Genomic DNA, 26,489 nt, shown 5'->3' with positions numbered 1-26,489 from the left:
GGAGGCCAGAAGCAGGCACGTGATCCCCTAGAACTAGACTTAAGCATGGCTGTGAGTCACCATGTGGGTGGGTGTTGGGAACTGAACTTGAGTCCTCTGTAAGTAACCTCCAGGAAAAACTAACTGCAGGACTCCAGGATGCGAAATTTAAGTAAACCTTACTATTTTTTTTAGTAAAAAATACATATGCATCTAGAATTTAAAATCATGAGGTTGCCCAGTTTAAGCAAATTGTGTCTTATGTTAATTTCAGGAAGTTTCCACAGGGTAGCCATGACCTTTCATAGAGGCCCCTACTTACCAAGCTGGAGTCCATGGTCCCAGCTGGATCGCAAACACTGCTGGACCCTGCAGGAGATTCAGAAGTGTTACCAAGTCTGGCTGCTGATCTAGATGCTGCAACATTTGTTAGATTCCCCCCCCCCTTTTTAAAAAAGTGCACTGACATCTATGCTTTTGAGAGATACGTGACAGAGACCATGTGTAACTCACACTAAGACAAGCCAAGAGATCTTTGTGATACTGGATCTGCCCTGACTCATCTGTCACTCAGTGACTCTGCCCTGCCTAGGAACACAACTTCCTTTCTGTGTTTAGTGCTTGATACCCTTTACTGTTAATATATATTTCAATTTGTTTTTGAGAATTACATGTAATATATTTTGATCATATTCTCTCTCCTCCCTCAACTTCTCCCAGATCCTTCCCTAACTTCCTTGCAAAACCTCCTTTCTTAATAGGTGATGGTTACACTGAAATTTTGAGCATCTTTAGAATTGTCCAGAAGAGGGCGATATTGCACCTCTTTTAAAAAATGTTATACCTAAATAAACATTCAAAAGAAGGTCAACATAAAACAGGGAAATTTTAATTCTCCCTGTCCGAGTGTGCACTGAAGTTCTTGGTGACGTCATCTGATGTGCTTTCCCGCCTTCCCTGCAGAGGCTATCTCTGAGCACTTGCAATGCCTTGGTATTGCTCTGACAGGAACCTGGTTGAGCCTGCTTCCATGGCTAGTTTTCGCCATGATACATATACATAACAGGATCGTATATCCTTACAAATTGTCCCTTATCGTTTTGCCTGTTTCCTCTTTATAAGTTTGTCTCCGTTTCTCATGATGTCCTTCTCTCCCCCCCTCTTTCTGTGGCCACCCACACCTCATTTTCTCTTCTTTTGTCTTCCATAGTGACCACGCCCCGTCCTGGGCTCCTCCCGTGGCATGGCCTGTGTCACTGTCCAGCTCGGATACAGCTATGGCTACTCTGTCTCTGCCCCAGCACTCACGGATCTGGTGACCTCACAAGGACCACAGGCCTTCTCAGGGGAAGCCCTGCAGTAGCTGTCTACACTTTCTGCCCTGGACAATTCTGATTAGGAAAGTTCTGGAAAATGTCATCCTCTCTTCTACCCAGTCCTACCCAGCTCTGGATGCTTCACCCTCAGTGTCCCCAGGAACCAGAGGGTTCCTACAAAGACCAGTTTTCTGATGGAAAGTCTGGGTCAGTCTTCTACAAACTGCCTCCCTCCATAGCACAAAAGATCTCTGAAATCCCCAGGCTGGAGCTATTAGCAGGCCTGGGGCTGCCACATTAAAGGGCTTGGGGGAATGCAGGTGGCTCGTGTCTGTGTTAGAAGACCAGAACACAGCTCTGGTCCCTCTCAGCCTACAGCAAAGATCCTATGCAGCCCACATCAGCACCCAGAGTCACTAGGACAGAGGCATGAGCCTTGGTGCACAGGGGCTGGGTGGGGCGTCAACAATGCAAGGGCAAATTTGTGGGGTTACATTGACCAGGCTGATGCAGAGGACTGAGAAGCCCAGGTGTTTTATGAATGGGTTATTAAAGTCGTTCTCTTCAGACACTGACTGTCTCTGGGCTTGAGTGTGTTGATGGCCGTGCTTCCACAAACGCTGCCTACAGAAGACCAAACCAAATACTTAGGGTGGTTTGAGTCAGTGTAGAGAAGACTCATTAGGCTTCTCCAAGAGGTTGGCTGCACCCACTCAGATGAGGACCGTGCCTCCAACATGCCGCAGGCTTCCTTACCTTGGCAGTAGGGAAAATCGTAGGCTCCTGAGAGACATCTGTCACACCGCCTCCCCGTTACTCCAGGCAGGCATTCACACTGGCCAGTCTCTGGGTCACAGGGCACTGGATAGGATCCACTAGTTGAACACTGGCAAGCTGCAAGAAAGAGCGGATCAGACTCGGGCATGCATTAGAGTACATAGGGCAGAGCCCTGGACAGGCGCCCTCAGGTAGGGCCAGAAAGACACAGATTCAAGTTCCAGATTCACGTCTTTGATTGCGCTAAGCCTCATTTTCCCCTCCCTTACATGGGGCTGATTCTGAAGTCTAAGGATTAAATACTTGACAGGTAAACCACGCCCCTCGCAGTCAGGACTTACGAGGACAATGGTTTTGCTGCTATTGTTAGTTTCATGCTCAGCAAGACTGACGGTGGAAAAGGGGGGCTCAGGGGGCACTGCTCATGTTCAACAATGGCACTCAGAGGAAGAAGAGAGGAAGAGATGACAAGACACATAAGTCACTTGAGGGTGGATGTCAATGCCACATCCCACTGGGATCAAACTATCCCACTGGGACCAGCTTGTGAATGTCCCCAGTTTCCTTTTCTCTTCATATTCATTTTCTCATGGTCTAGTGTAGTTAAACCATCATGGAAAGGGTTACACAGGCTGGGCAGGGAATGGGTTGGGAAATCCATCCAGAGTCCTTTGTCCTGTGGCAGCATCTCTGTCTAAATGAGCAAATACTCAGGCAGAGCAGAGAGGAGGGATTCTGCCTGTCCCGCCCCAGCTGCGTCAGGTTCCTATGTCTGCACTTACACTCTCACAGGTCTACACACAGGTCTCTCACAGGTCTGCCACTGCCCGGTGTCACGCCCCTTTGGACTGTGTAGACCCTACTGCTGGGAGAGGAAGCCAGGGTGAATGGCCTGGCTAACTTCTTACTGCCAAGAGTCTCCCATCTTTACAAGGTCTGGAAGGAACTGGAGAGATGATCTCACGGAATCTCACAGTTACATGGTAAGGTTCAGAAGGTAAAAGGCATTCTCGAAGTTACTAAATCAGTCTATGAAGCAAAGGGTTCCTCCCCGCCTCCCAGCCACCGTAGGATCTCACTCATTTGGGTCAAACTCGTGTGTGAGTGACCTGCTTAGCCTCACTGGACCTCAGTCTGTCCTCCTGTAAACTGGAGTTGATAACAGATCTATCTCCTGTAGTCATTAGAGAATTATCAGCCATGAAGATGGGAAGCTATTGGCAAAGAGGAGTCCCTCCATGTTTGCTCCTTCTGATGTCTCTACTCCAATTTCTATCTCCCCACATGTGTCCTTTGACTACTCCATCCTGGATAAGTGGGTACGATGACTTAGCACTTCTGACTGCCAAGTTTTTATTCAGTGTGCTCAGTAAAAATTTAATTATATATGTATATATATAATTAAATACTATATAGTAAATATTAAATATATATAATAATTAAATATATAATAATTAAAATAATACATATTTATATATATAGTAAAAAACTCAATTGTGTGTGTGTGCATGTGTGCGTTTGAGACAACTTCATTTGCAAGGTCACCAGATTCCCACCCTAGTTGAGAACCACCATAGGTAAAGTCCCCTGTCTGATGTTTGTTGTGTACATAGACAGCCTTGGGATCTAGGAGACACACAACTAAACTTTAAGGCAAAGAGTCTTGAGGGAGCAAGATGGAGACCATGCTTTCTCTTGTCATTCTCTGGCAGGGTGTGGCCAGAGCTGCATGGGGACTCACTCTGAAGGGGCTTTTTAGTATGAATGACAGTCCCACCATGTGTCTGCCCTGCTGTCACCGCAAACTCTCCGAGGGAATGAACAAGGCTGCTCTCCCCATAAGCAAATGGCTTGGGAATCCAACAAGCTATAGTGACAGTTTTGGAGAACGTGCCACCACCCCCCCTCCTCCCCAGCATTCCAGCAGACAGCAACTGGCATTCCACTGCATTTAATGGTCGCATGGCTAGGTGTGTGTTGTGGGAAAATATAAAAACATGCATCCCTGATCTCAAAGAGCTAAAATTCCAGAAGAGGAACTAAAGAATCGGTGATGCACAGTTTCTCACAAAGCTGTGTATGAGAAACTTGCCTAATGTTCCCAACCTGCTGTTGGGAGCTACCTGAACAAGGACATGGATACTGTATGTCCCCACCAAGGTTCCTTCCTGGCCCTGTGGCCCTGCCAAGCCTCTGTTTGTAGAGATTAAGTTTCTAGAGAAATGTTCTCAGCCTCTGTGATTATTGTTTTCGTGAGTCAGCTTGGCTAGGCTGTGGTAGCTAGATGTTTGCTCAAACACCAGTATCAACATCACTACAAACAATTTTTATATGAGATTAACATTCTGATTGATAGACTTTCTAGACAGAGTATACAACACCCTGGGAGGCAGAGGCAGGAGAATTCATGAAAGTTTCATCTCAGCACGAACTATACAGTAAATTCTGGGCTAGCCTGATCCTCTCATAACCCCCTCCATCACACAAAAATGTAGACTTTAGGAAAATCAGGTTACATTCTATGATGTGAACCAACTTCATTGAGTCAGTCAACGTCCCTTAGAGGAAAAAGATAGGTTCTCTTAAAGGTATTCTGCCTACAGACAGTCTTTAGATTCAAGCTATAGCAGTCTCTAGCCTCCTGGCTTTCTTTACAGATCCTAGGCTTAACAGTCAAAAGCATGACTGTGTAAACTAACCTCTCCCTCCGTGTGCGTGTGCATGTGCATGTGTGTGTGTGTGTGTCCCTTCTGGATCTGTTTCTCTGGAATCAAATATAGACTTTGGTTCCTTTTAAATTTATCACCTATACTATCAATGTGGTTTCATCGGTTATCAATGCTAGCTTGCTTTCTGCAGGAGCAGACTCTGATGACTATTCTTTGACTTGGTTTGGGGGCTTCTGGAATTGGCTTTCTAGCCTATCTATAAAAGCATTGTTGACTCCATTCACCCTTCAGTGAAGGGATCAGTGATGAACACATCTTAATGGGACTGCACAGAAGCAAACACATTGCCCCTGTGAACTCCTGATCAAAGATGTATAAAGTGAGGATTTGATAACTGAGATGGGGTTTGGTTCCCTTTGGTTTTTGCAGCTAATGAATAAAATGGCCTTGGCTGGTTGTTTCTCATTGTGCAGGCAGCACAGAAGAGTTCTAGAATCTGATGCCCAGCTCACATAGCACAAACGACCCCACAGTTCTTGTGTCTTTCCCAGAGGAAGGCTGGATCTCCTGCAGCCCCCAGGCAGATTGCTGAGAACCCAGCTTTCAACCTAGTCTGGCAGAATTACAACACAAGTCGAATTCTCAGCCTTGCAAAGTAGCTTTAGGAAAAAAAAATCAAGGAAGGGATAGCGTAATCATAGCTGTCAACTTGGTGGGAAGAGGACCCACGCAGGACACACCCCTCTGGGATACGTGCCCTGCGTGTGCCCAGTGTACAATGCTATTTCTCCCACAACCAGGAGACATGGGTCCAGGAAGCAGACTCAGAGAGAGGATGTGGCGTAGAGACGTGCATGTGAGAGGAGACCAATTGTGGCAGTTTATAAGCTGCTCTAGCTATGCCATGGTTCCCAGGCATCTGGCTAGGTACCAGGTGAGGTAGTGATGGGAAGGTATGTTTTAGAAGAGATTAGACTTGGGTAAAGGAGACGACTTCAGAGCACTTCCTTAAATGAAAGGCACTGCTCCTCCAGACCTGTGTTCTGACCTTAAGAGGGGGCCAGCTCTGCACCAGGCTGCCAGCCTAGCCTGTGGATTTTAGCCCTTCCCGTACCCACAGTCCCCCGAGCCAATTCCTTACAATAAATCTCTCCGAATGTGCCCATGCCTGGGATTGCTGGGGTTGCTGGGGTTGTGAAGCCTGGCCAGTTCAGGCTTTCTCTTCTCCTGCCTTAGGGGAGTGAGTACAAACAGGAAAGCAAGCTTCAAAGAGTCAGGCAGCTGCCTGGAGCAGAGTGCTCTGCTGCTTTCCATGGACAGCACAGACACTGGCCCTTAGGGCCACAGAGGCTGCTCCAGGCCACGCGGTGGAAAAAAAGGCTTGACCTCCAACACAGGGCTATTTTAAATGACTCATTCCATCTGCCATGGTGCCTTTTCATTTTACTCCAGCCGCCCTCAGAACTGCCAAATTCCAAACCCCAACCCTGGCAGCCCTTCCACTACACTCTTGGAAACACGGTGAAGCTTTCAAACCAGTCTAATTCTCTTCTTTGTTCTAGTCTGGGTCCTTTAAGTTTCTGAAGTATTTGCTCCCCCCCACCACCTATTCAACATTGTTTAGGCCTAAAATACTTATATTTCTAAGGTATGTAAAACTAACACAGACTAAGTCCCCCTTGTGGTTTGAATCACAAATGCCCTAGACACTTGCTTATATGTAATGAGACATCTTAGGGGTGGGACTTGAGTGTGTGTGTGTGTGTGTGTGTGTGTGTGTGTGTGTGTGTGTGTGTGTGTGTTTGTGTGTGTGTGTCCTGTCTGGCCTGGAACTCTTTCTGTAGACCAGGTTAGTCTTGAACACTTGGAGACTCACCTGCCTCTGCCTCCCAAGTGACTGGATTAAAAGCATGCAGCCCCTTGCCCAAGTCTTAAACAAAAATTGTAATATACATCTACTTTGACTATGATCTGTCACATGAAATCTGATGTAGAAATGTCTTGGTGTCTGGCCAACAAACTTCTGATTTAGGATCAGGAAGATGGCTCAGGGATAAAGTGTTTGCCACACAAGACCAGAGAGTTCAATTCTTCATGTAAAGGCAGAAAGATAGCTGTCTGCAAACTTGTCCCCTGATGTTCATACAAATGCCTTTGCATGCATGAACTCCCTGGCATGCTAACACACACACACACACACACACACACACACACACACACACACACACACATATACACACACACAAACACACACACTTATACACACACACTCACACACATACATCAAACATACACACATCAAACACACACACACACTCATCAAACACACACACAACAATGATAATAATTTTCAAAGTATATTTTAGAGTATATTGAACTTTCAAATTAGATCTACTGGACCTGTAAAAACAAAAGTTCAAGTGGTCAGGAAGCTTGGCCACCATGCTGTCCCCTGTCTCCTAGCCCCAAGGACAGTCCTACTCCACATAGAATGCCAAGCAGATGTCTATGAAATAAATGTGAATGGCCCTAGAAATCCTAGCATGAGTCCTGACCTGGACATGTTCCTGATAGGTGCTATCATGACCCTTACATGGTACCACTAAGGCAGCCACCCTCTCCACCTTCACAGCACAACACAGACAAGAAGCAAATTCAAGTACACAGAGCCCCTCATTACCGAAGCAATGCTTTTACTGCCTAGGATTTGGGGGTCTTCCTTTAGGAAAATAGGTTGGTACCTTACCAGTCAAATCCACAATGCCAACAATAGGTCCCACAACACATATCACAATCCACTTCTCTGGATCTGGACATAAACCTTAGGATATCCTAAGCCTTCCCAACTAACCGCCTTAGATATTTCTTAGGAAAAAGTGGCCTATAAAATGAAGGGCCAGTTCGAGGTTAAGCTGCACAAGGCTTGGCTCCAAGGGGTTCTCTGGGTCTAGCATGCACCTTTGTTTTGCTGCCAGGTGGCTGACAGCTTTCCCAGGGCCATCCCTTGAGCATCCCAGACCCCGGCCTTCTGGGGTGCCAGTCACAGGTCGGTGTGGCTGAGGTTTAAGGGAAGCTTCAGTGCCATGGGCCTTCAGCTCATGGTCAGAGGAAACCATTGTTCCCACACACACTCCACCCTACCCCTGTATCCTCTGCACCAGCAAACCACACTGGATCAGAAAAAGAAGTTCAGACAGGAGGAGGAAAGGAGGGAGACAAAGAGAAAAATGAAGAGGGTGGAGAAGAGAGACAGAAATGAGAGGAGGAAAAGTAAAGGGTGAGCCGTCCTTCCTTCTGCTGTCACCGACCCAGAAAGTCACCATTGTGTTGCTGTGCCTGAAGACAGAGTGCACAACTGAACACAAGTACACGTGTAAGTCTAGTACGTCAGTCTCTTATTGGTGATCTGGTTCCATGAAATGAAATTACAGGGTAGTTGAGTGAATCAAAGTAAAAATAAAACAATATGGTCTCGTACTTCCAAAGTCTGGAATCAATTAATTTAACGAAAAGCATAACTCCAAGTCTGCAGTCTCAAGAACAACTTAAAAGTGGTTCTGTTTTTGGGGTTGTTGTTGTTTTAAAATTCACTTTAAAGAAGTTTGGTTTTTTTTTTTTAACATCTTTAAAGCAATAAAGGGCAAAGCCATAAGAACCAACTTTAGCAAAGATATCTGATGTAGCATTTAGGGCAATGTTGATTTAATTCAGAAACACAATAGATTTAGTAATCTTTTCTCTAAAAGAAAAAGACCATTAAAGGCCCATAAGATGGCTCATTGGGTAAAAGCACTTGCTACTCAAGCCTCATGGCCTGTGTTTAATCCCAGCACCACAGAAAAAGCCAGTGCAATGGCTTAGTCAATCACAGAACCTGTCACAGAGCCCAGTGGCCTGAGTTTGATCCCTAGGACCCACACAGTGAAAGGAGAGAGCCAACTCCCAGGGCACAAACATGTGTACAAGTTAACGATAGATACAAAATTTATCTTTTTAAAAGAAATCAAGCACAAGAGGACAGAAACTGAATGTCTGTAGACTCAGATTCTTCCAGAATGTTCCAAACTTGAGGTAACAAACTGCAGGGTAGACTTGGATCCCACCTCTGGAATAAACAGCTGGTTTCATATCCAAGTCTAACAACAGTTATTTAATGAGCATTGCGGGATTCTGGGAAGGTGGACCACATGAGCAGACCCTTCTCTCCACTGAGAGAAAACACAAGATCAAGAATGGCGCTTGAGTGCCCAGGTCTAAGCCACACCCCCTCCGCCCTCACATTCTGAGCAGAACAGAGGAAGGAGCAGAAAAGAGGGCTGAGTGAAAGCATCAAGTCTACCTCCCATGCATGTGAGCCCCTCTCTCTCTCCACTTGGACCCACAGTCAGGGGCCAACAGGAGCTGAGGACAAACATGCACAGCAGGGACCCGTCTGCTAGTGTTCCACTAGCCCTGTCCCTCAAAGCCTCCAGTGAGCCTTGTCATTTTGATGCTTCCAGTGAGCTCCAAAGACTTTGGAAGACCTTAGATCGGTGATCCTCAACCTTCCTCCTAGTGCTATGACCCTTTAATACAGTTCCTCATGTTGTGGTGACCAACCATAAAATTATTTTCATTGCTACTTCATAACTGTAATTTTGCTACTCTTTATGAAACAAAATGTGAACATCTGTGTTTTCCAATGGTCATAGGCACCCCTGGGAAAAGGTCATTTGACCCCCAAAGGGGTCAGGACCCACGGCTTGAGAACCACTGCCTTGGAAGCAGACGTCCAAACAAACTGAAATAGAAAATTACTCAAGACGATAAATTCTTATATATGTATCAACTCTGACTCCAGTCTCTTAAAACAGGAATAAGCAACATTTTTATACGCTCAGCTATGGCAGGGTCAGACATTGCTTTTTAAGAAGAAAATACCACAGTTAGAGCCAAGTCCTTGGGGTACAGAAGGACACTCCTCAGACCACTGAGGACCTAACACGGTTGTCATTTCTTGGTTGTGGCACCCAGTTTTGCTTCAGGGGATCTGTCCTTCTGGCTTCACCCATGAGGTTTAGCTGTGTTTTATGCTATTCCTGCCTCCATGGATGTGGGAACTCAGGTTTGACTCACCAGGATCCCACGCCCATGGGACTGATCTCTTTAGTGTAAATCTTTGTGGGTGTGCCTTTTGATTTTCCAGAGTTAACAAGAGTTGCACAGAGAGGGGAGGAGATGGTTTCAGTCGCCAACTATTTTGTTTTTGTTGAAAAGATGGGAACTAAATGAGAATACCACGTACTCCAGTGGATTTATAGAAAAGTAACTGGAGAACTCTCTGTCTACCTCATACTCCGGGAAGGAGAGTGGGAGACAGCCAGCTACAGGACACTTCTCCATCACAGACCCATTCTAACGCTTGGAAGAGGGCCACGGGATAAAACAACCCACCGGTTCTCACCGTTGTCCCCAGACATTGCTAGGCTTGTATTCAGTTACTGTGCATGATGTGGATGAAGGCCACGCCCCTTTGATTGACTAACTCCAGTCATCTTCTTATTTACCAGTCTCGGGTTTAAGTTAGCAAAATGCGTTAGTCAGTTTTTTTGTTGCTGAGACAAAACGTTCAAGTCAACTTAAAAAGGAGAAAAGAAGGGTTTATGTGCAGTGTGGTCCCATCCAGGAGCACCGACCCTTTTTGCTTTGATCTTGTGGTGCAGTTGAACATCTCACATCCTCAGCTATACCACAGGTAAGTCCCTGTAGGTTGGGACCATGTTGGCCTTCTGAAACGGAAGCCTTACCTCCAAGCTCCCTCCCCTCAGCTCCTCATGTACTGAGGCTTAAAGCAACAAAGGAAGTAGCCTGCAACATCCTCTAAACCTTCACCACTGGAGAGATGGCTCTCCGAAACTGGTACTGTGTACAGGGGCAAAGTTACCCAAGCAAACTCCATAAGCGGTTTGACCCAGAATGCACTGGATCGGGATTCAGACGGGCACACCTGTGCTCCCATAGGAAAAGTTCATGTTCTCACTTCTGAGTGTACATCTGCTTCAGGTCAAGGTAGAGAGGGAAAGGGTTGCCTTCTCCTTATTCCTCTCCTCATACCTTCCAGGTAACCCAGGAACCAGGAAGGGACAGCTGAGGCCCTCTGTGGCTGACAGAGATGGAGACAGAGAAATGAGAGTGGCCCATGAGCAGAGTCGGGAGAAGAAGAGGGGTCTGGAGCATGGCAAGCAGACACATTAGGAGAGGATCACAGGCTCCTACGTGATGTAGAGGAAGAGTGAGCAGAGGCAGAATGGAAGAATGCCGTGTTTGAACAAGACACTCCTCAGTACCAGAAACTCGGCACATCAGTGTACATGTGGCCCTCACAACAATGGGGACAGTTCGAGTCTGTAAGGGATGGTCTTGACTGCCTTGAAGACCCACTCTGAACATGGGCTCTACCCTTCGGTAGCAGCCTACATAGAAGGACATGGGAAAGGGGAAGCCTCATGGTTTTGCTGGCTTGGACTTCATTCTCTACAAAGCTCAGCTACCTGGTGGCTTCTGACAACTGTTTCCTCCACAGATACTAGAATCTGCTTCTCCGTGCTCCAGTGCGGACGAACGGCTCTATAGGAATCCTCCAGGACTTCAGCAAAGGTAGGGACTGCCGAGACATGCAGTCTGGTGGCACCCTGTCTGTCCTGTCTCCTTCTCTTGTCCACCTGGCAGGTTCCTAAACTGTGGCACCACTGACCCTTCAAAGCTAGGACTTGAACCTGAGGTGACCACTACCCAACCCAGGCACTTGACTATCATAGAGGAGGAAGGACAGAGTGGGAAAAAGAACGGTCTCAGGGGACAGTAGATGTCACATCTGTATACAAGGCAGGTTAAACCACGGGCTATGGTGCTCTGACAGAAAGGCTATCTGCTTCCTCAGGAGTCCAACCTGGGAACCAGTGATCATCATCTCTGTGGCTTACCCTCTTACCTTGGCATATTGGGAATGAATAGGACCCCGAACGGCAGGAGTCACACCGGGGACCCTCAACCCCAGGACGGCACAGGCACCTGCCACGATCGTCACATATCTCGGGGAGAACACCTTCCAAGTTACAGTCACACCCTGCAAAGAAAGAGACTGTCAGAGAGACCACTTCACGCTTCTCCCAGGTTACTGCCATGTAATAGAGACTGAAAGATTTACAGCTAGCCAGCCTCCTTAACCCTTAAGACATCACTGTAAAGGGAACTAGAATAAGGATTGGAAAGGTCATAGGTACCGCCTATAAACATCCCAGAGTGGAACTGGGTTTGTAAAGTAATCACAGTCGCTCAACATCTACACCTGTGAAAGGCTTCTTTTCCTCCCAAGCTAAATGCTAGTACAGAAGAACTTCATTTAACAGATTCCTATGTAATAGAACTTTTAATTCAATGTACTTACATTTTCTTTTGTGTGTGTTCGTGTTTGAGTGTATAAGTGTGTGTGTATGTATGTGCGTGAGAGTGTGTGTGTGTGTGGTGCGTGTGTGTGAGTGTGTGTGAGTGCATGTGTGAGTGTGTGAGTGTGTATGTAAGTGTGGGTGAGAGTAAGTGTATGTGAGTGTGTGGTGTGTGTGAGTGTGTATGTGAGAGTGTGAGTGTGTATGTGAGTGTGTGTGTGAGTGTGTGAGTGTGTGTGTGCGCCCATGTGTGTGTATGTGAGTGTGTATGTGAGTGTGTGTGAGAGTGTGTAAGTGTGTGTGAGTGTGTATGTGTGTGTGAGAGTGTGTGAGTGTGTATGTGAGAGTGTGTGAGAGTGTGTGAGTGTGTGTATGTGAGAGTGTGTGAGTGTGAGTGTGTATGTGAGTGTGTGTGCGCCCATGTGTGTGTATGTGAGTGTGTATGTGAGTGTGTGAGAGTGTGTGAGTGTGTATGTGAGTATGTGAGTGTGTGTATGTGAGTGTGTGAGTGTGAGTGTGTATGTGAGTGTGTGTGCGCCCATGTGTGTGTATGTGAATGTGTATGTGAGTGTGTGTGTGAGAGTGTGTGAGTGTGTATGTGAGTGTGTGAGTGTGTGTGTCCGTGTGTGTGTGAGAGTGTGTGAGTGCATGTGTGAGTGTGTGAGTGTGTATGTAAGTGTGTGTGTGAGAGTGAGTAAGTGTGTGTGAGTGTGTGGTGTGTGTGAGTGTGTGTGTGAGTGTGTATGTGAGTGTGTGAGTGTGTGTGGTGTGTATGAGTGTGTGAGTGTGTGTGAGTGAGTGTATATGTGAGTGTGTGAATTGTGGTGTGTGTGTGAGTGTGTGAGTGTGTATGTGAGTGTGTGTGAGAGTGCATGTGTGTGGTGTGTGTGTGAGTGTGTGAGTGTGTGTGTGAGTGTGTGTGTGCCTGTGTGTGTATGTGTGTGTGAGAGTGTGTGAGTGTGTATGTGAGAGTGTGTGAGTGTGTATGTGAGTGTGTGAGTGTGTATGTGAGTGTGTGAGTGTGTGTGTGAGCCCATGTGTGTGTATGTGAGTGTGTGTGAGAGTGTGTATGTGAGTGTGTGTGTGAGTGTGTGTGTGTGTGAGTGTGTGTGTGTGTGTGTGTGTGTGTGCCCATGCACGCAGATTTATCAGATGCCTTCACCCTTCATTTGTCTTTAGTCTAGAACTTCACCAAGAAGGCTGAACTCACAGGCTGGAAGCTCCACAGACTGACTATCCCTGCCTGCCATCTATCTCACTGTGGCTCAGAGGATAGGCATCTAGCCAGTTACTTTTCTGTCAACCTGATATAAGCTAGAGTCATTTGGGAAGATGGATCCTCAATTAAGAAAGTGCCTGTCAAACCGCCTGTGAACAAGCCCGTGATGTGTTTTCTTAATTAATGATTGATGTGGGAAAGTCCAGCCTATTGTGGGGACTTTCACCACCAGGCAGAGGGTGGCCCTGGGTTCTATAAGAAAGCAGACCTAGCAAGCCAGTAAGCAGCACCCCTCTGTGGCTCCCACATCAGCTCTGCCTCCACTGCCTTTTCTCAGCCATGGACTGAGTGGGGGGTGGATAGGACGCCGAATGGCAGGAGTCACACTGGGGACCCCGGGACAGAACAGGCACCTGCCACAACCGATCGTCTCACATCTCTGGAAGAATACCTTCCAAGTTACTGTACCTGGGTTTGTAACATGAAAGAAACCCTTTCCTCCGGGTTGCTTATGGGCACAGCGTTCTATCACCGTGAGAGACCCAAGCCAGGACAGGCCTGTGCCACGGCACCCAGCTCTCTGTGTGGTTATGGGGGACTGAACAGGTCCTTGTGCTTGGAGGAAGGCATTCACTGACAGTCTCGGAGGGTGCCAAACTTGGCTTTCCGGGTTTCCATGGGGTTGCTTTACACAGTGTCCCAGACAGGAAGCTTTCAGGCAACAAGGCTGCTGACAGTACACCTAATAATACGTGCCCGCCTCGGGACCTTTGCTCAGACTGTAATATCCTCTGTCTGGAGTGTCCTGTGTGTCCTGCCACAACAGCTTTCTAGCTTACAACTGTCTATGAGCATGACTACTCCTTAGAAGGTCTCTAGGTCTTCCTGTCTGTGTAAACAGAACCCCTCCCTCCCCTCTCTGCTTTCTCAGTCTCCATCTCAGCTGAGATTGTCTTTCACTTTGCTTTAGAACTCTCTCACTGGGAGGCGGCAGGAGTCTGAGGCAGCTCATTGGCCTGAGACCTCTGAGCCAAGGTTGCCACAGGCCTTTCAGCTTTCTGCTCTAACCCTCTGGAAATCCCAAGAGCACCACAGAGAAACCCAGCCAGGCTGCCTCCAGGAGGAGGGTCACATGGAGAGAATCCCTCTACCCACGTAGACCCTTAGCAAGCACAGCAGAGCTGCCAGCAGGTTGTGGACTTGAAGGAGAGACCTTTGGTTGATAAACTACTGTGTTCGTAGCAATCTTTCATTACAGAGTGAAGGCCCTGTTAGCTTGGATCCTTTGCCACCATATGGGACCCAGGTGCCATCAGGTATTTCCCAGGAAATGACATTTCTCAGCAACGAGCTTCTTGTTTGACTCCATTGTGAATATATGAGTAACGGAGTTAAGCACGAGCCTTTTAAGATAGGTATACATGCTATAGTCAAATGACATCATTGACAACCAGCCAGTGGTCATCAACAATGATTCAGGGGTGATCAGGCTAGCTTTGTAGAAGACTAGATGGCTAAGTACTGTTTCCCACACTATGTTGGGCAGCCTACGCACATATGGGTTATGGCTAGAGCCCTGCAGGGGGCCCCCTTTATGGATCAACTATGTGGGTATCCAAAAAGGAATATGAATAAGGTAGTTCCCGTGCACTTATCACAAAGCCTTACAAGGCCCAAGGAGGGTGGCCATATTGGGAGAGAGGGAGGAAAGGGGAGCCAGAGCCCTTGACCCCTTTTGGTCTGGGTTCATGTTTTAGGGTCCTCTGCATACCCTGACCCCGGAGCAGGTGGTACAGTCCCACTGTGCTCAGCACACACAGAAACCCACAGAAAATAACATTTAGCTGCATGGATGGCAGTCCTACACTGGAACATAGGAACTGAGGAACCCAGGAATGAATTGATGTGGGCGACCCTCTCAGCAGGGTCACCTTGGCCTGCAGTTCTTTGCTCCAGTCTCAAAGGTCCAAACCCAGACACTCACGTGCCCCATGTGCTCTGACTAGTGGGGCTACTAGAGTCCCTGGGTCCCTGGAGTAGGTTGAAGGAATGAGCAGCCAGGAGGACAAAAAAGCACATTGGTGTGTTTCATCTACCTGGCCTATGCCTGAACCTCTGCACATCCAGTCTTGCTGGGCAAAGGAGTGACTAGGGAACATTCCTCCATCCCCAATGAGGGGATGTGGCCAATGGTCAGAAGTCAGAGCCACAGCCAGCCACAGCCAGCCACAGCCAGCCACAGCCAGACACAGCCAGACACAGCCAGACACAGCCAGACACAGCCAGACACAGCCAGACGCAGCCAGACACAGCTCATAGTTTGCCCCACTCCATTTCAAAGCACTACACAGATTTGCTGCCCCCTCCTCTTTCCCTCAGTGCCCTGGACAGGAAGGGGTTAATGGTCTATGCTGAGGGTAAATCACTCAATCAGGAATCAGACCTAAAAGACACCCTCACCTACTTCCCCAGGTCTCAACAGTAATTTAACACTGTTGTCTGGAAATATTTTTTTTATAAATCATTACAATACTAATTATGGACAAAGGGAAAGGAAAGGACACTCAGAAATGCTCACTTGTTGTAGGTCACAGGGCCAGGAAGACAGTATGTGTGGCCAAGTATGCCTGACTCAAAGGCGAACATCTGTTTTATTATACTAAAGATGCGAACGGAAAACAATTTTGAAAGCAAGTGTCAGGGTCTGTTCTAGATTAAGGAACATTTCCAGGTCAATCGCAAACAGCAACATTTGCCATCTATCTGTTTATTAACTCCTAAATGTATACTGGCTGACACAGAGACCTAGCTGAGTCCTTCTCCTCACAAAGGAACCACTCGTGTACGATGGAGAACTTCTCTGCAAGGGTTAAAACTAGATAATGATCTCAAATTTTCTAGGCCCTCCCTCTTCTCCTTTGCCCTTAACCCTTAACCTTTCAGACAAAAAGTGAATGACAATTTTGTAGAATCATTTGTCTAATGTAATGATTGGAAATAAATACGAGAGGAAATCAGAACAACAGTACAGTATTTTCATGACCCCTGACTGTTCGTGCTTACAGCTGACAGTTGTTTAATTTGACAAGAAGAGCTTTGGGAGTGGGGGTTCAGATCATGGAGCTGACTCTGTAGTGGCAGTCCCCATACCTTTAGACTCCACCAAGTAAGGATTAAAGTCACTCAGGAGGCAATCGTGTCTGTAATGAACATGCTCAGACTTTATTTTACTATTATTCCCTAAATCAGTGGTTCTCAACCTTCCTAGTGTTGCAGTGACCCCCCAAACATTAAATTTTCATTGCTTTTTTTAACCATAATTCTTCTGTATTGAATTGTGATGTAAATATCTGTGCTTTCCAATGGTCTTAGGTGACCCCTGTGAAAGGTTACTCAACCCCCAAACAGGTCTCAGACCCACAGGAGGAGAACAGCTGATATAGTGTTAACAACTTAATAGCATTTGTTTTAGATATTTTTAGTAATGTGGTAACATGGAACGATGCGTATAGCTTACATGAATAATGTGTCATTTTACATAAGGCACAAGCTTCTGCAGATGTGGGTGACTGAGGTGGTGAGTTTTGAAATGCATTCCCTGCAGACACTGAATTGCAAATAATGCCACTTTGGTACACTGATGATTTTGAGTCAAATGCTCTGGACGACAGCTCCAGGAAGGACTATCCTCCTCCATTTACCTAAAGCAGGCCAGATAACTTCCCATGAGAAGGGTACTCCTTCTGAACCAAGAAAGAACATTCTCAAGGCCAGAGACAGGAGGCTGACGGAAACCAATCTGCGCAAACAACTCTGCAGAAGTCGCTCCCGTCATCCTTTACTTCCTTTGTGCTTCCTCACCGCTGCCTCACTGCTCCCCACCTCAGAACAGGCTCCCGGCCTTGTCAGACACCACAATCTATTGTTCTCTGTGCAGCAGCTCTACAGATCTGGGGACCTGACACTTTCATTGGGTCTTCGTTCTTTCTTTCGACGGCTGTGTAGACAGGGAAATGTGTCGCTGTTGTCCTGTTAATCTGCCTGTGCTGGGTTAGCTCTGACTTTACTACAGAGTCCAGGAGGATGGAACCAAGTTTGCCCTCCTCTGCAGAACTGATGGACCAAAAGCACATTCATGACGAGAGAAGCTTGGAGCTGAGACTGGACCCAGCACTACCCTGACAGCTCCTTACTGGAATCTCATGAGAGCCCAAGGACACAGCTTTGCAGGCTGAGAAGGTCACATGAAGGGGACATTTCACTGTGAACTACAGCCTTGGGATTAAACTACACACTGGAGACTTTGAGGAACTTGGAGTCTCCCTAGCATCCAAATTCAGGGAATCCCAATTTATAACTAAAACAGAAAAAGAAAAGGAAAAAAAAAATCCCCATCCACTAGGTCACAGCGATTTCCTCTCAGAAAAGTCCCTTGAATCCTCGTCTCCTACCAGAGTTTAGAGTTCAGAGCCTCATCCTTCTGTGTCTTATTTTGGGGACCCAGGAAGTGATCTGTGTTCAGTCTTACTAGGGTATTTATTATTTATGTGTAGAGGTGAAAGATACACAATCAGTTCTCTCCTTCTGCCGTGTGGAACCAGATATCAAACTCATGTCATCGGGGTTGGCAGTAAGTGTCTTCGCCCTGAGCCATGGCAAAGCCTCTGCACCCAGTCTCACCCTACTACTCCACTAGCAATCTTGTCAGACTTCCTACTTTTCAAATTACTTTCCAGTGTTGAGTCCCGTGGTGGTGACACAGAGCCTCAGGACACACCCCCAAAGCCCTCCATACTTGCGACAAAGAAGAGCTTTTAAAATATCCCAGGTCGGGGCTGGGGATTTAGCTCAGCGGTAGAGCGCTTACCTAGGAAGCGCAAGGCCCTGGGTTCGGTCCCCAGCTCCAGAAAAAAAAGAACCAAAAAAAAAAAAAAAATCCCAGGCCACCATCTCCTCAAGATGCATTCTAGTCAGCTGCTGTGAGATTACCCTCATAAAGATGCAGATCTGTTTGCTAGCGGTGCCCCTCCATGAGGCCTGGCTGTGAACTGCAAAAGTGCATATTTGAATCCATCCATGCAGCTCTTTCTCTCATCCCCTCAGAGCCCCCCTGCTCCCCCAAGTTCTTCCACCCTCTCCACAGTACAGCCCAGGGGTCTTCCTGTCATCCCCTCCCTACCCCCTCCGCCTCTTTTTCACTGCTTCTCTGTTTAGCCAATTGTTCTTTATGCTCCAAGACTCACCTCAAATGTCTTCCTCCCTGTTGGGGAAGCCAGAACTTCCAACCCACCTACATGCCCCTCCCTTCTCCTTTCCTTCCTCCCTCCCAGCCACCTAGCTGCAGGAGAGACCTTCTTGCTCTCTTAGCTCTGGGTTCTTCCTGCTCACGGGTCTTACCTTCTGCTCCTCTAACTGCCCACCTGTCCATGTCTCCTGTGGGTGGGGAGCTCCCGGGAGCAGGGGCTGTGCAGTGGGCATCACATCATCAAAGCTGAGTGAATGGAGACTGTTGCAGAGTCGAGCCTGTAATTAACTCGCACACACCGTTCCTTCAGTTCTATTTCATCAGCAGAGCCCCTAGATAGAGCTATCACAGTCCATCTCTCTCCAAGCCACAGCTGCCAGGTCTCAAGCCCTCAGTTATAGCCCCAACCCACCTGCCCAGCCTGGAAAGAGGTGCCCCCAGGAAAGCAGGAACCAGAGAGCATTGCCCAGTACCTTGGGGGTATTTAACACACCTGCTAGCCCCAGCCACTGGACTGACTTAGGACCTTGGCAATAGCAAGCAGCTTTCTTACAAAGTGGATAGGGAATTGCAAACCTTTTCATAATCTCTTTAGGAATTCTCCCCTAGTAATTTTCCCCTAAAACAGGTCTGGGCCTGTCTGCAGCTCTGATGAGCTGCTCTAGAGTCAGCCCAGATTGCCCTGATTTCCCAGACATGTGGGCTCTGAATGCTTTGGCTTTCCTTCTCACTGATCCTTGATCTTGGAAGACTAGAGATATCTGTACACTTGTGGTCCTTGAGCATACACTCCAAGGGAATAATAGACCTCCCTTGGTCACTTCTAAAGGGATCCCTTAGACAAGTGTCCGTGACAAATCTGCTTCCTAGTGATAATGCTCAAGTGTATATGTCCCTCCATCTGGAAAACCCTAATAATATCCAGCTGTGAGATAAAACGGAACCTAAGAGCAGTCAAATCTGCACAGAGTGCCCTGACTATAATCTCTTCTCCAGCGTCTGGAATCACTGGTTAAGTGTAGTCATTCCTTAGGACCAACGGGGGATCCCCTCAACCCTTGAGAGTTTAAAGTCCCTAGATGCTCAAGTTCTTCATCTCAAATGACACAGTATATGTAGCCTTTGAATACAACCCATGTGTGTATTTCCTCCCTACACTTTAAATGACAGCAAGACTGCTTAAAATACCTAAGACAATAGACTTCTCTAAGGCATTAAAACTAATGACAACAATTCTGTATAAACAATATAAATGCATTCTAATAACACTGGTGTGAGGAGGTGTGTATATAATGTGTATGCATGCTGTGTGGGGATATATATACTGTGTATGTTGTGTGTATGCTGTGTATATAATGTGTATGCATGCTGTGTGGGGATGGTATATATATATATATGTAATATATATATTTATATGTTGTGTGTATGCTGTATATATAATGTGTATGCATGCTGTGTGGGATGGTATATATATAATGTGTATGTTGTGTGTATGCTGTATATATAATGCGTATGCATGCTGTGTGGGGATGGTGTATATATATATATATATGGTATATGCTGTGTGGGATGGTATATCTGTGCTGCCCTAGGTACGGAGATTAAAGGAAAACCTCAGGTTAGTCATTGCCTTCTGCCTTCTTTGAGACCGCACTTCATCTCCTCTGTTTGTACTAAGCTGGTCCATGAGCTTCGTGGGTTCTACTGTCCCCACTCCTGTCTCACCGGAGAAACACTGAGATTACAGTGTATGTGCTGCTCTACAGAGTCCAGGGCCCCAGGCATGGAGATTCCTGTTCACATGGCAAGCACTTTGCCCGTTAAGACATCCCTCAAGATGCATTCTTTAAGTATATTTTTGATCTTCAGTAGGTCTGTAGATGATACAGTCAGTCAACTGCTTGTGCCGAGTGTGTTTGTCTCAGTCTTGGCTGTGGTACAGGTAGAATGCACTCCAGCATTCTCTAGTAGAAGAACACTTCTGCTTGGGGGAGAATTGCACTCTCAGAGATTCTATTGTGGTCCTGGAGCTCTGTAAACTTTTGTGTAAGAGCTAAATATGTTCTAGAAAAACAAATATTTTTAGAACACAGCCAAGCACTTTCACTTGCATATCACCTGTGGATCCCTTCAGACCAGCAGTTGAGGACATGTGACAAAATCCATCGAGCCCCAAAGCCCAGATTCCTATCTGATCCCTCATAGCAAAGCTCAGTGACCACTAAAACAGGACTTTCTCCCAACTGAGGCAGTAAGTAGTTCTCAACAAGGAGAGGCCGTAAGTCAGCACAACTCTCCAAAATGCAGACCTGGGCTTCCTCCCAGAAAAACACACATTGAGCTTGTGAGTGTAGGCGGGAGTGTGTGTGTGTGTGTGTGTGTGTGTGTGTGTGTGTGTGTGTGCGCGCGCGCGCGCGCGAGCGCATGCTTGTGCATGTATGTGGGAGGTGCATGTGTGTGTATGAATATGTATTGGGGTGTATGCACGGGTGTGTATTGTGTATGTGTGTAAGTATATATATGTGGGGGGTTACGGTTTTGTATGCATATGTGTAAGTGTATATGTGTGTGTGTGTGTACAGGGGTATATGCATGTATGTGTGGGTCTATACATGGGTTTATGTGAGGGGTGCATGGATGTGTATGCATATATGTGTGTATATGTGGGGTGTATGCATGTGGGAGTGTATACATGGGTGTATTGGGGGGTGTATGGGTGTGTATCTGTGTGTGTGTGTGTATGTGTGTGTGTGTGTGTGTGTGTGTGTGCCTATTTTTAATGGAATGGATCTTAAAGCACATGTCTGGTTAAGAACCACTATAAATGAGAACACAAATTCTTCCAGAGTCATTCAGAATTCTCAGGGTTAGAAGGAGCCCAGCTTCATCCAGCGCTCTGCTACGCTGGATGTGCTAGTAGCTATGTTTGTACTTCTATTATGTTCTGCCAATAATCAAGTCCCAAACCTGGTGTTTTTAGAATTGACTAACAGGGCAGGGAGATCAGTCAGTAAAGTGTGTGCTACATAAGCATGAGGGCTGAGTTTGAACCCTGGCAGCCATGTAAACTTCCAGGCACAGAAGCACATACTTACACTCCCAGTGCTGGGAGATGAGATGAGAGGATCCCAGGGGCTTACTGCAGGTCACGCTAGCCAAATTGCTGACTTCCAGGTTCAGAAAGAGACCTTGTCTCAAAGTAAGGTAAAGAGCAACTGAGAAGGACACACAGCCTTTGTGAATCTCTAACCTCCAGGTATGCATACACAGGAGAGCGCGCATGCACACACACACACACACACACACACACACACATACACACATACACACACATGCATGCACACAGATTCATATAGACTTATAAACATAAAAATAAGTAGTTAAAATGAACTAATAAGCCAGCAGCCTACAGTGGATCACTGTATCTTTGAATTCTCCAACCTCACTGCTAACACTCAATGTCCACCAGGCCATGTTTCAAGGTTTCTCTGCATTTTGTGGCGGACATCTGAGCTTCTCTCCAGGTTCAATTACCCGTCTTTCTGAGGTTGTCACAAGCTTCCTCTGAGAGAAGAAATTGAGTAACAAAGCAATTACTGTAAACGGGCTATCAGTGGAAGACCTGAACATTCTTGTGCGTTCCCAGTGTTTCTGCTCTAAGCTCCATTCTAGTTAATACACAAACGTTTGAGGAAATGCCTGCTGAGTCCTGCCGTGGGCATCCTGCTACAGACCCTCCCTCCACACTAAATGGATTACACACCTCATCCAGTGTAACCACCATCCTCCAGCCCACATGCCCAAAGCATGAAACAATACCTTCCTCACTGACACACAGCTCGCTGGCTTGGTCAGAGGAGTCAGGAGTGGGTGGAATAGAAGGCTGACTGAGCGATCCCCTGGTGTACCTTGGCACTCCTGTGACGCTTCCTAAGCTGACACTCCTGGATGACTTTCCTGCCTTCCTCCTCCACACCAAGTCCTTTTCACCGTCCTCATTCCCTGCTCCAACACATTTGCTTCTGATTTCACAGAACAAACAAGAAACTACCGGAGTACAAAATGCTTCCACAAGTGTCTGTGGTTGCCCCTGCCTGGGCTACTCCCACTCATACAGACCACATTTGGTTGGTAGCCTTTCCATTTCAATAAAGGGCAGCTTCTCCCTTCTATGTGTACAGCCCAATGCCCTGGAGCCAGTCTGGACTCTTCTCTCTGCACACAGTCTGCCCCCACTGTAGAAATCCCTCTTCAAGGTCTGCCGGCTCTCTCTGTGGCAGACATCCACCATGGTTCTCTCTGGGGACATCCAGCACCCGCCCCTCTGCTGTCATCTCCACTGATGCCTCCACTGATGCTTCTGATGATGGTCTCAGATGCCACCATTTTCTCCTGGATGACTGTGGTAGCCTCCCACTGGGTCTCTGCACTGCCCTTCTCCCCTGCAATTCATTCTCAGCACAGCACTGTAAGGCGCCTTACTTGCAAGTCCTCTCTGTGCAGAACTCTATCTCATTCCAAATACCAATTTTTCACAATAGCTGACAAAGACTGCCATAAGATTCTGACACGTCCCTTCCCAGCCATTCTTCTTTTCCTAACCATGATGTCACACGTATGGGCTGTCTGCTTACTGGGCATCCTGTCCTAAGGAAGGGCTCTGCTCTCCCTCTTTGCAAGACTATTTCAATTTGTAAACCTTGTTTTCCCCAGCCTTACCCTCTGACATATTTTCCCCTAAAGCACTCCACAGAGCCTGAGTTACCATATGACTGCAGAATTCCTGCCTAGATGCAGAATGGGGGCTTTGATGCTCACACACCTCGGATTACACAGCCTTCCGACCCCTCACCTGGTGTCATGAGCACCAGGTATCAGGCTTCCCAGTACCCCTGGGCATTCAGGACAGGGGCAGGACAGAGTTAAAAGAATTGAGGTCACTGGGATGTGCCCTCAAAGAAGAAATTGGACCCCACCTCTTTCTTCCTGTTTGTTTCCTGGCTGCCCTGAGGTGAACAGGCCTCTCCCATCATGTACTGTGCCTCAACATGCCCCAAACAACAAGGCCAACAGAGCATGCACTTTCCTCCTTATAACTTGATTTTATCTGACATCTTGGTCCAGCAACAGAAAGCAAACTAGCACAATAATAGAACCGTAATTTTACTGCGTGCGTGTGTGTGTGTGTGTGTGTGTGTGTGTGCATGTGTGTGTGTTATGTGTGTGCTTGCATATGTGGATGTGTGTATGGTATGTGCATATGTGTGAGCTTGCATGTGTGTGTGTTATATGTGTGCTTGCATATGTGCACGTGTGTATAGTATGTGTGTGCTTGCATGTGTGTGTGTTATATGTGTGCTTGCATATGTACACTTGTGTATGGTATGTGTGTACTTACATGTGTGTGTGTTATGTGTGTGCTTGCATATGTGCATGAGTGTATAGTATGTGTGTGCTGGCATGTGTGTGTTATATGTATGCTTGCATATGTGCACATGTGTATGATATGTGTGTACTTGCATGTGTGTGTGTGTTATGTGTGTGCTTGCATATGTGCATGAGTGTATGGTATGTGTGTGCTGGCGTGTGTGTGTGTGTGTGTGTGTGTGTGTGTGTCTGAGTCCCCACCTCTACCCCAGCAAACCCCATAGGAACAGAAGCTCTAAGAATTATGAGAATTTTTCTTGGTGCACTAATAAGCTTTTAGAAACCAGATTGGTGTTTTGATAGTGACAGTTGGAAACTTGTGGAACAAATGATTATTCTGTAAGTGCTGCACCGAATCCTCTGCTCCTACTCACTTCTCCACCCCAAAGGATGCTTCCTAAGCACACCTGTTGTTCTGAATCCAAGGCACCTGTTTCTGGCTGTGGTGCTCCCCAGCCTTCTGCAGGCCACACTGTGGAAGCAGCTTTCCCCCAGGTATGGATAACGAAGCTCACTGCCTCCCAGGCTTCATCCAAGCAAGTCTCGCTTCATCTCCTGAAATGGTCCAGAGGTGTGCAGCCCAGGTACCATAACAGGCCTGGCTAATGTATCTGTGTCGTGGCTCCCTCCAAGCCCTTCTCTCTTGTGCCCTACTCCTTCCTGGTATTACTTCCCAGATAGAGAACTTGCACTCAGTTCCTATGGGTGGGAGAGTTCCAGCAGGACAGAGAGGCTACTATGAAAGGTTTTCGGGCAAACTAGTAATCTATAATCCCAACTCTATCCAGTGTTCTTGCATTAGGTAGTTCCCTTTCAAAAGACAGACTGCGATCAAGAATGGCCAGGAGACGTCTGCAAAAGCCTCACGGAACTCCAGAATTTCAACTGGGCTTGGCAGTACACTCAGAAGCCAGAAAGCGAATGGAACACAATATTTTCATTGACATTAAACCAAAACGATGCCACTTGCCTTTTATATTGCCAGCCATGGGATCTTCTGGATTCAGAGTGTAGTCAGGAAAGACTGGAATTCCTGCAGAGCAATTTATTTTAAAACACAAAGAAAGATTAAGGAGCTAGTAGCATGCACTGAATCACACTGAGCAGGAACAAGGCCCTCCCTCAGTGAAATCCAACATGTAGAGACTTATTCCAGGACCATCCTGGACTCTATGGCCAGTAGGCCTCCTAATCAAAGCCAGGCTGCTCCCGCACATCAGCAAACAGACATGGATGAAGTTTCACGCTTACAATCGCTAAGTCACTCGTAACAGTTGTGTCCGAGGAGTAGCTTTGCCTAAACACAAGTAGAATTTAGATATTTTAAACATAAGTTTAACTGCTTGGTTTTTTTTTTAATTAAAATTGAGAGTAGTTTAAAAAAAAACTTTTCTTCTAAGTTTTTCCCCTGGATTTTTGCTTATTCCATAAAAATAATTTGAAGTGCCTTCTTGTTTTTTCCCCACTAAAATAGCAAAGGCAATTACTTCTCTGCTCTAATCCCACAGTCACAGCCTGAATGGGTAAGGGCATGAAACAGTGTCATTGGCTTCAGGCATTGTGTCCTGTAGTGTATTCGATTATCCAAAGTAGGAACATCTCCACAGTAAAGGTGACTGCTCTGGACCAACAGTTACACACTGCAACATGGAGACCGGAACAGGTCCCAAGTCTCCACTCCTTCCAAGACAGAATGCATCACACTTCTTCTGAGACAGAATATATATGCATCCCGTGTGTGTGTGTGTGTGTGTGTGTGTGTGTGTGTATGCTTCATGAAGATTTTCTCTCATCATTGCGGGCGTGGGGTGGGATGGGGAGAGGGAAGCAAAGGCCCTGATTTCTTGCCCTCCAATGTACAAGAAAAGAGAAAATGCTCCTTATGTCCCCCAGCCCCTGGAAGAGTGACATGCTAGGTCTATTAAGTCATACTCATGGATTACAGTCAAGGTGAATTTCCCAGAATCTGAGGCCTTTGACTTATTAAAATGGCAATGTCTATGGTACCACACCAAGCTAAACACAATTCTAAACTACGTCTTCCCAACTAAGGGAAATGCCTTCATGTAAATATAACCTACCAGTCCTGTCTCTAGCTCCTCATACCCTCCATGTCCACCACTGTTCTCACACGAAGGCTGACTGTGGGACAGAAAGGAGGACTCTCTTCTACACTGGATACTTACTCAGGCAAAATGGGAAATTATAGTATCCGTCTGCACACGTCTCGCAGAAGTCTCCAGAGAAGTTTGGCTTACAATGACAGCGGCCTGAGCCCTGGTCACATTCATCTGCACGGTCAGGGTCACAGCTGCAAGCTAAGAGGAAAGACATCACCAAAGGACCAGCTCTCCACTGTGATTCATAAGGCAGATTTGCCTCACACTTCTTAGTAATGCCCATTGGCTCAGACGATCTCTCCTGCATAGTAAG

The 26,489-nt window shown here is 46.8% G+C and overlaps 1 protein-coding gene across 4 annotated transcripts in view; it reads right to left on the bottom strand.

The window, feature by feature from the left end:
• Lama3 (laminin subunit alpha 3) overlaps positions 1-26,489 on the bottom strand; it is a 235,124-nt gene that overhangs the window by 141,563 nt on the left and 67,072 nt on the right. For 3 of the 4 annotated variants that reach the window (XR_005496046.2, NM_001393748.1, XM_039096924.2), the window contains 5 exons: positions 26,243-26,374; positions 25,027-25,089; positions 11,712-11,846; positions 2,052-2,189; positions 302-348 (listed from right to left, as the gene is read on the bottom strand). Coding sequence is in view for 3 of the 4 variants with exons in the window: in NM_001393748.1 (NP_001380677.1) it covers positions 302-348; positions 2,052-2,189; positions 11,712-11,846; positions 25,027-25,089; positions 26,243-26,374 (515 nt within the window). In the remaining variant the exon portion in view is untranslated. Of the gene's footprint in view, positions 1-301; positions 349-2,051; positions 2,190-11,711; positions 11,847-18,781; positions 19,145-25,026; positions 25,090-26,242; positions 26,375-26,489 lie in introns of those variants that run through there. The other variant, XM_039096925.2, reaches the window with a different exon arrangement.

Source organism: Rattus norvegicus, chromosome 18 (assembly GCF_036323735.1).
Source record: "Rattus norvegicus strain BN/NHsdMcwi chromosome 18, GRCr8, whole genome shotgun sequence".
In the NCBI taxonomy this organism is placed as follows: domain Eukaryota; kingdom Metazoa; phylum Chordata; class Mammalia; order Rodentia; family Muridae; genus Rattus; species Rattus norvegicus.
Note: the sequence above shows the minus strand (reverse complement) of the source record. Positions and strands in the feature narration are given on the sequence as shown.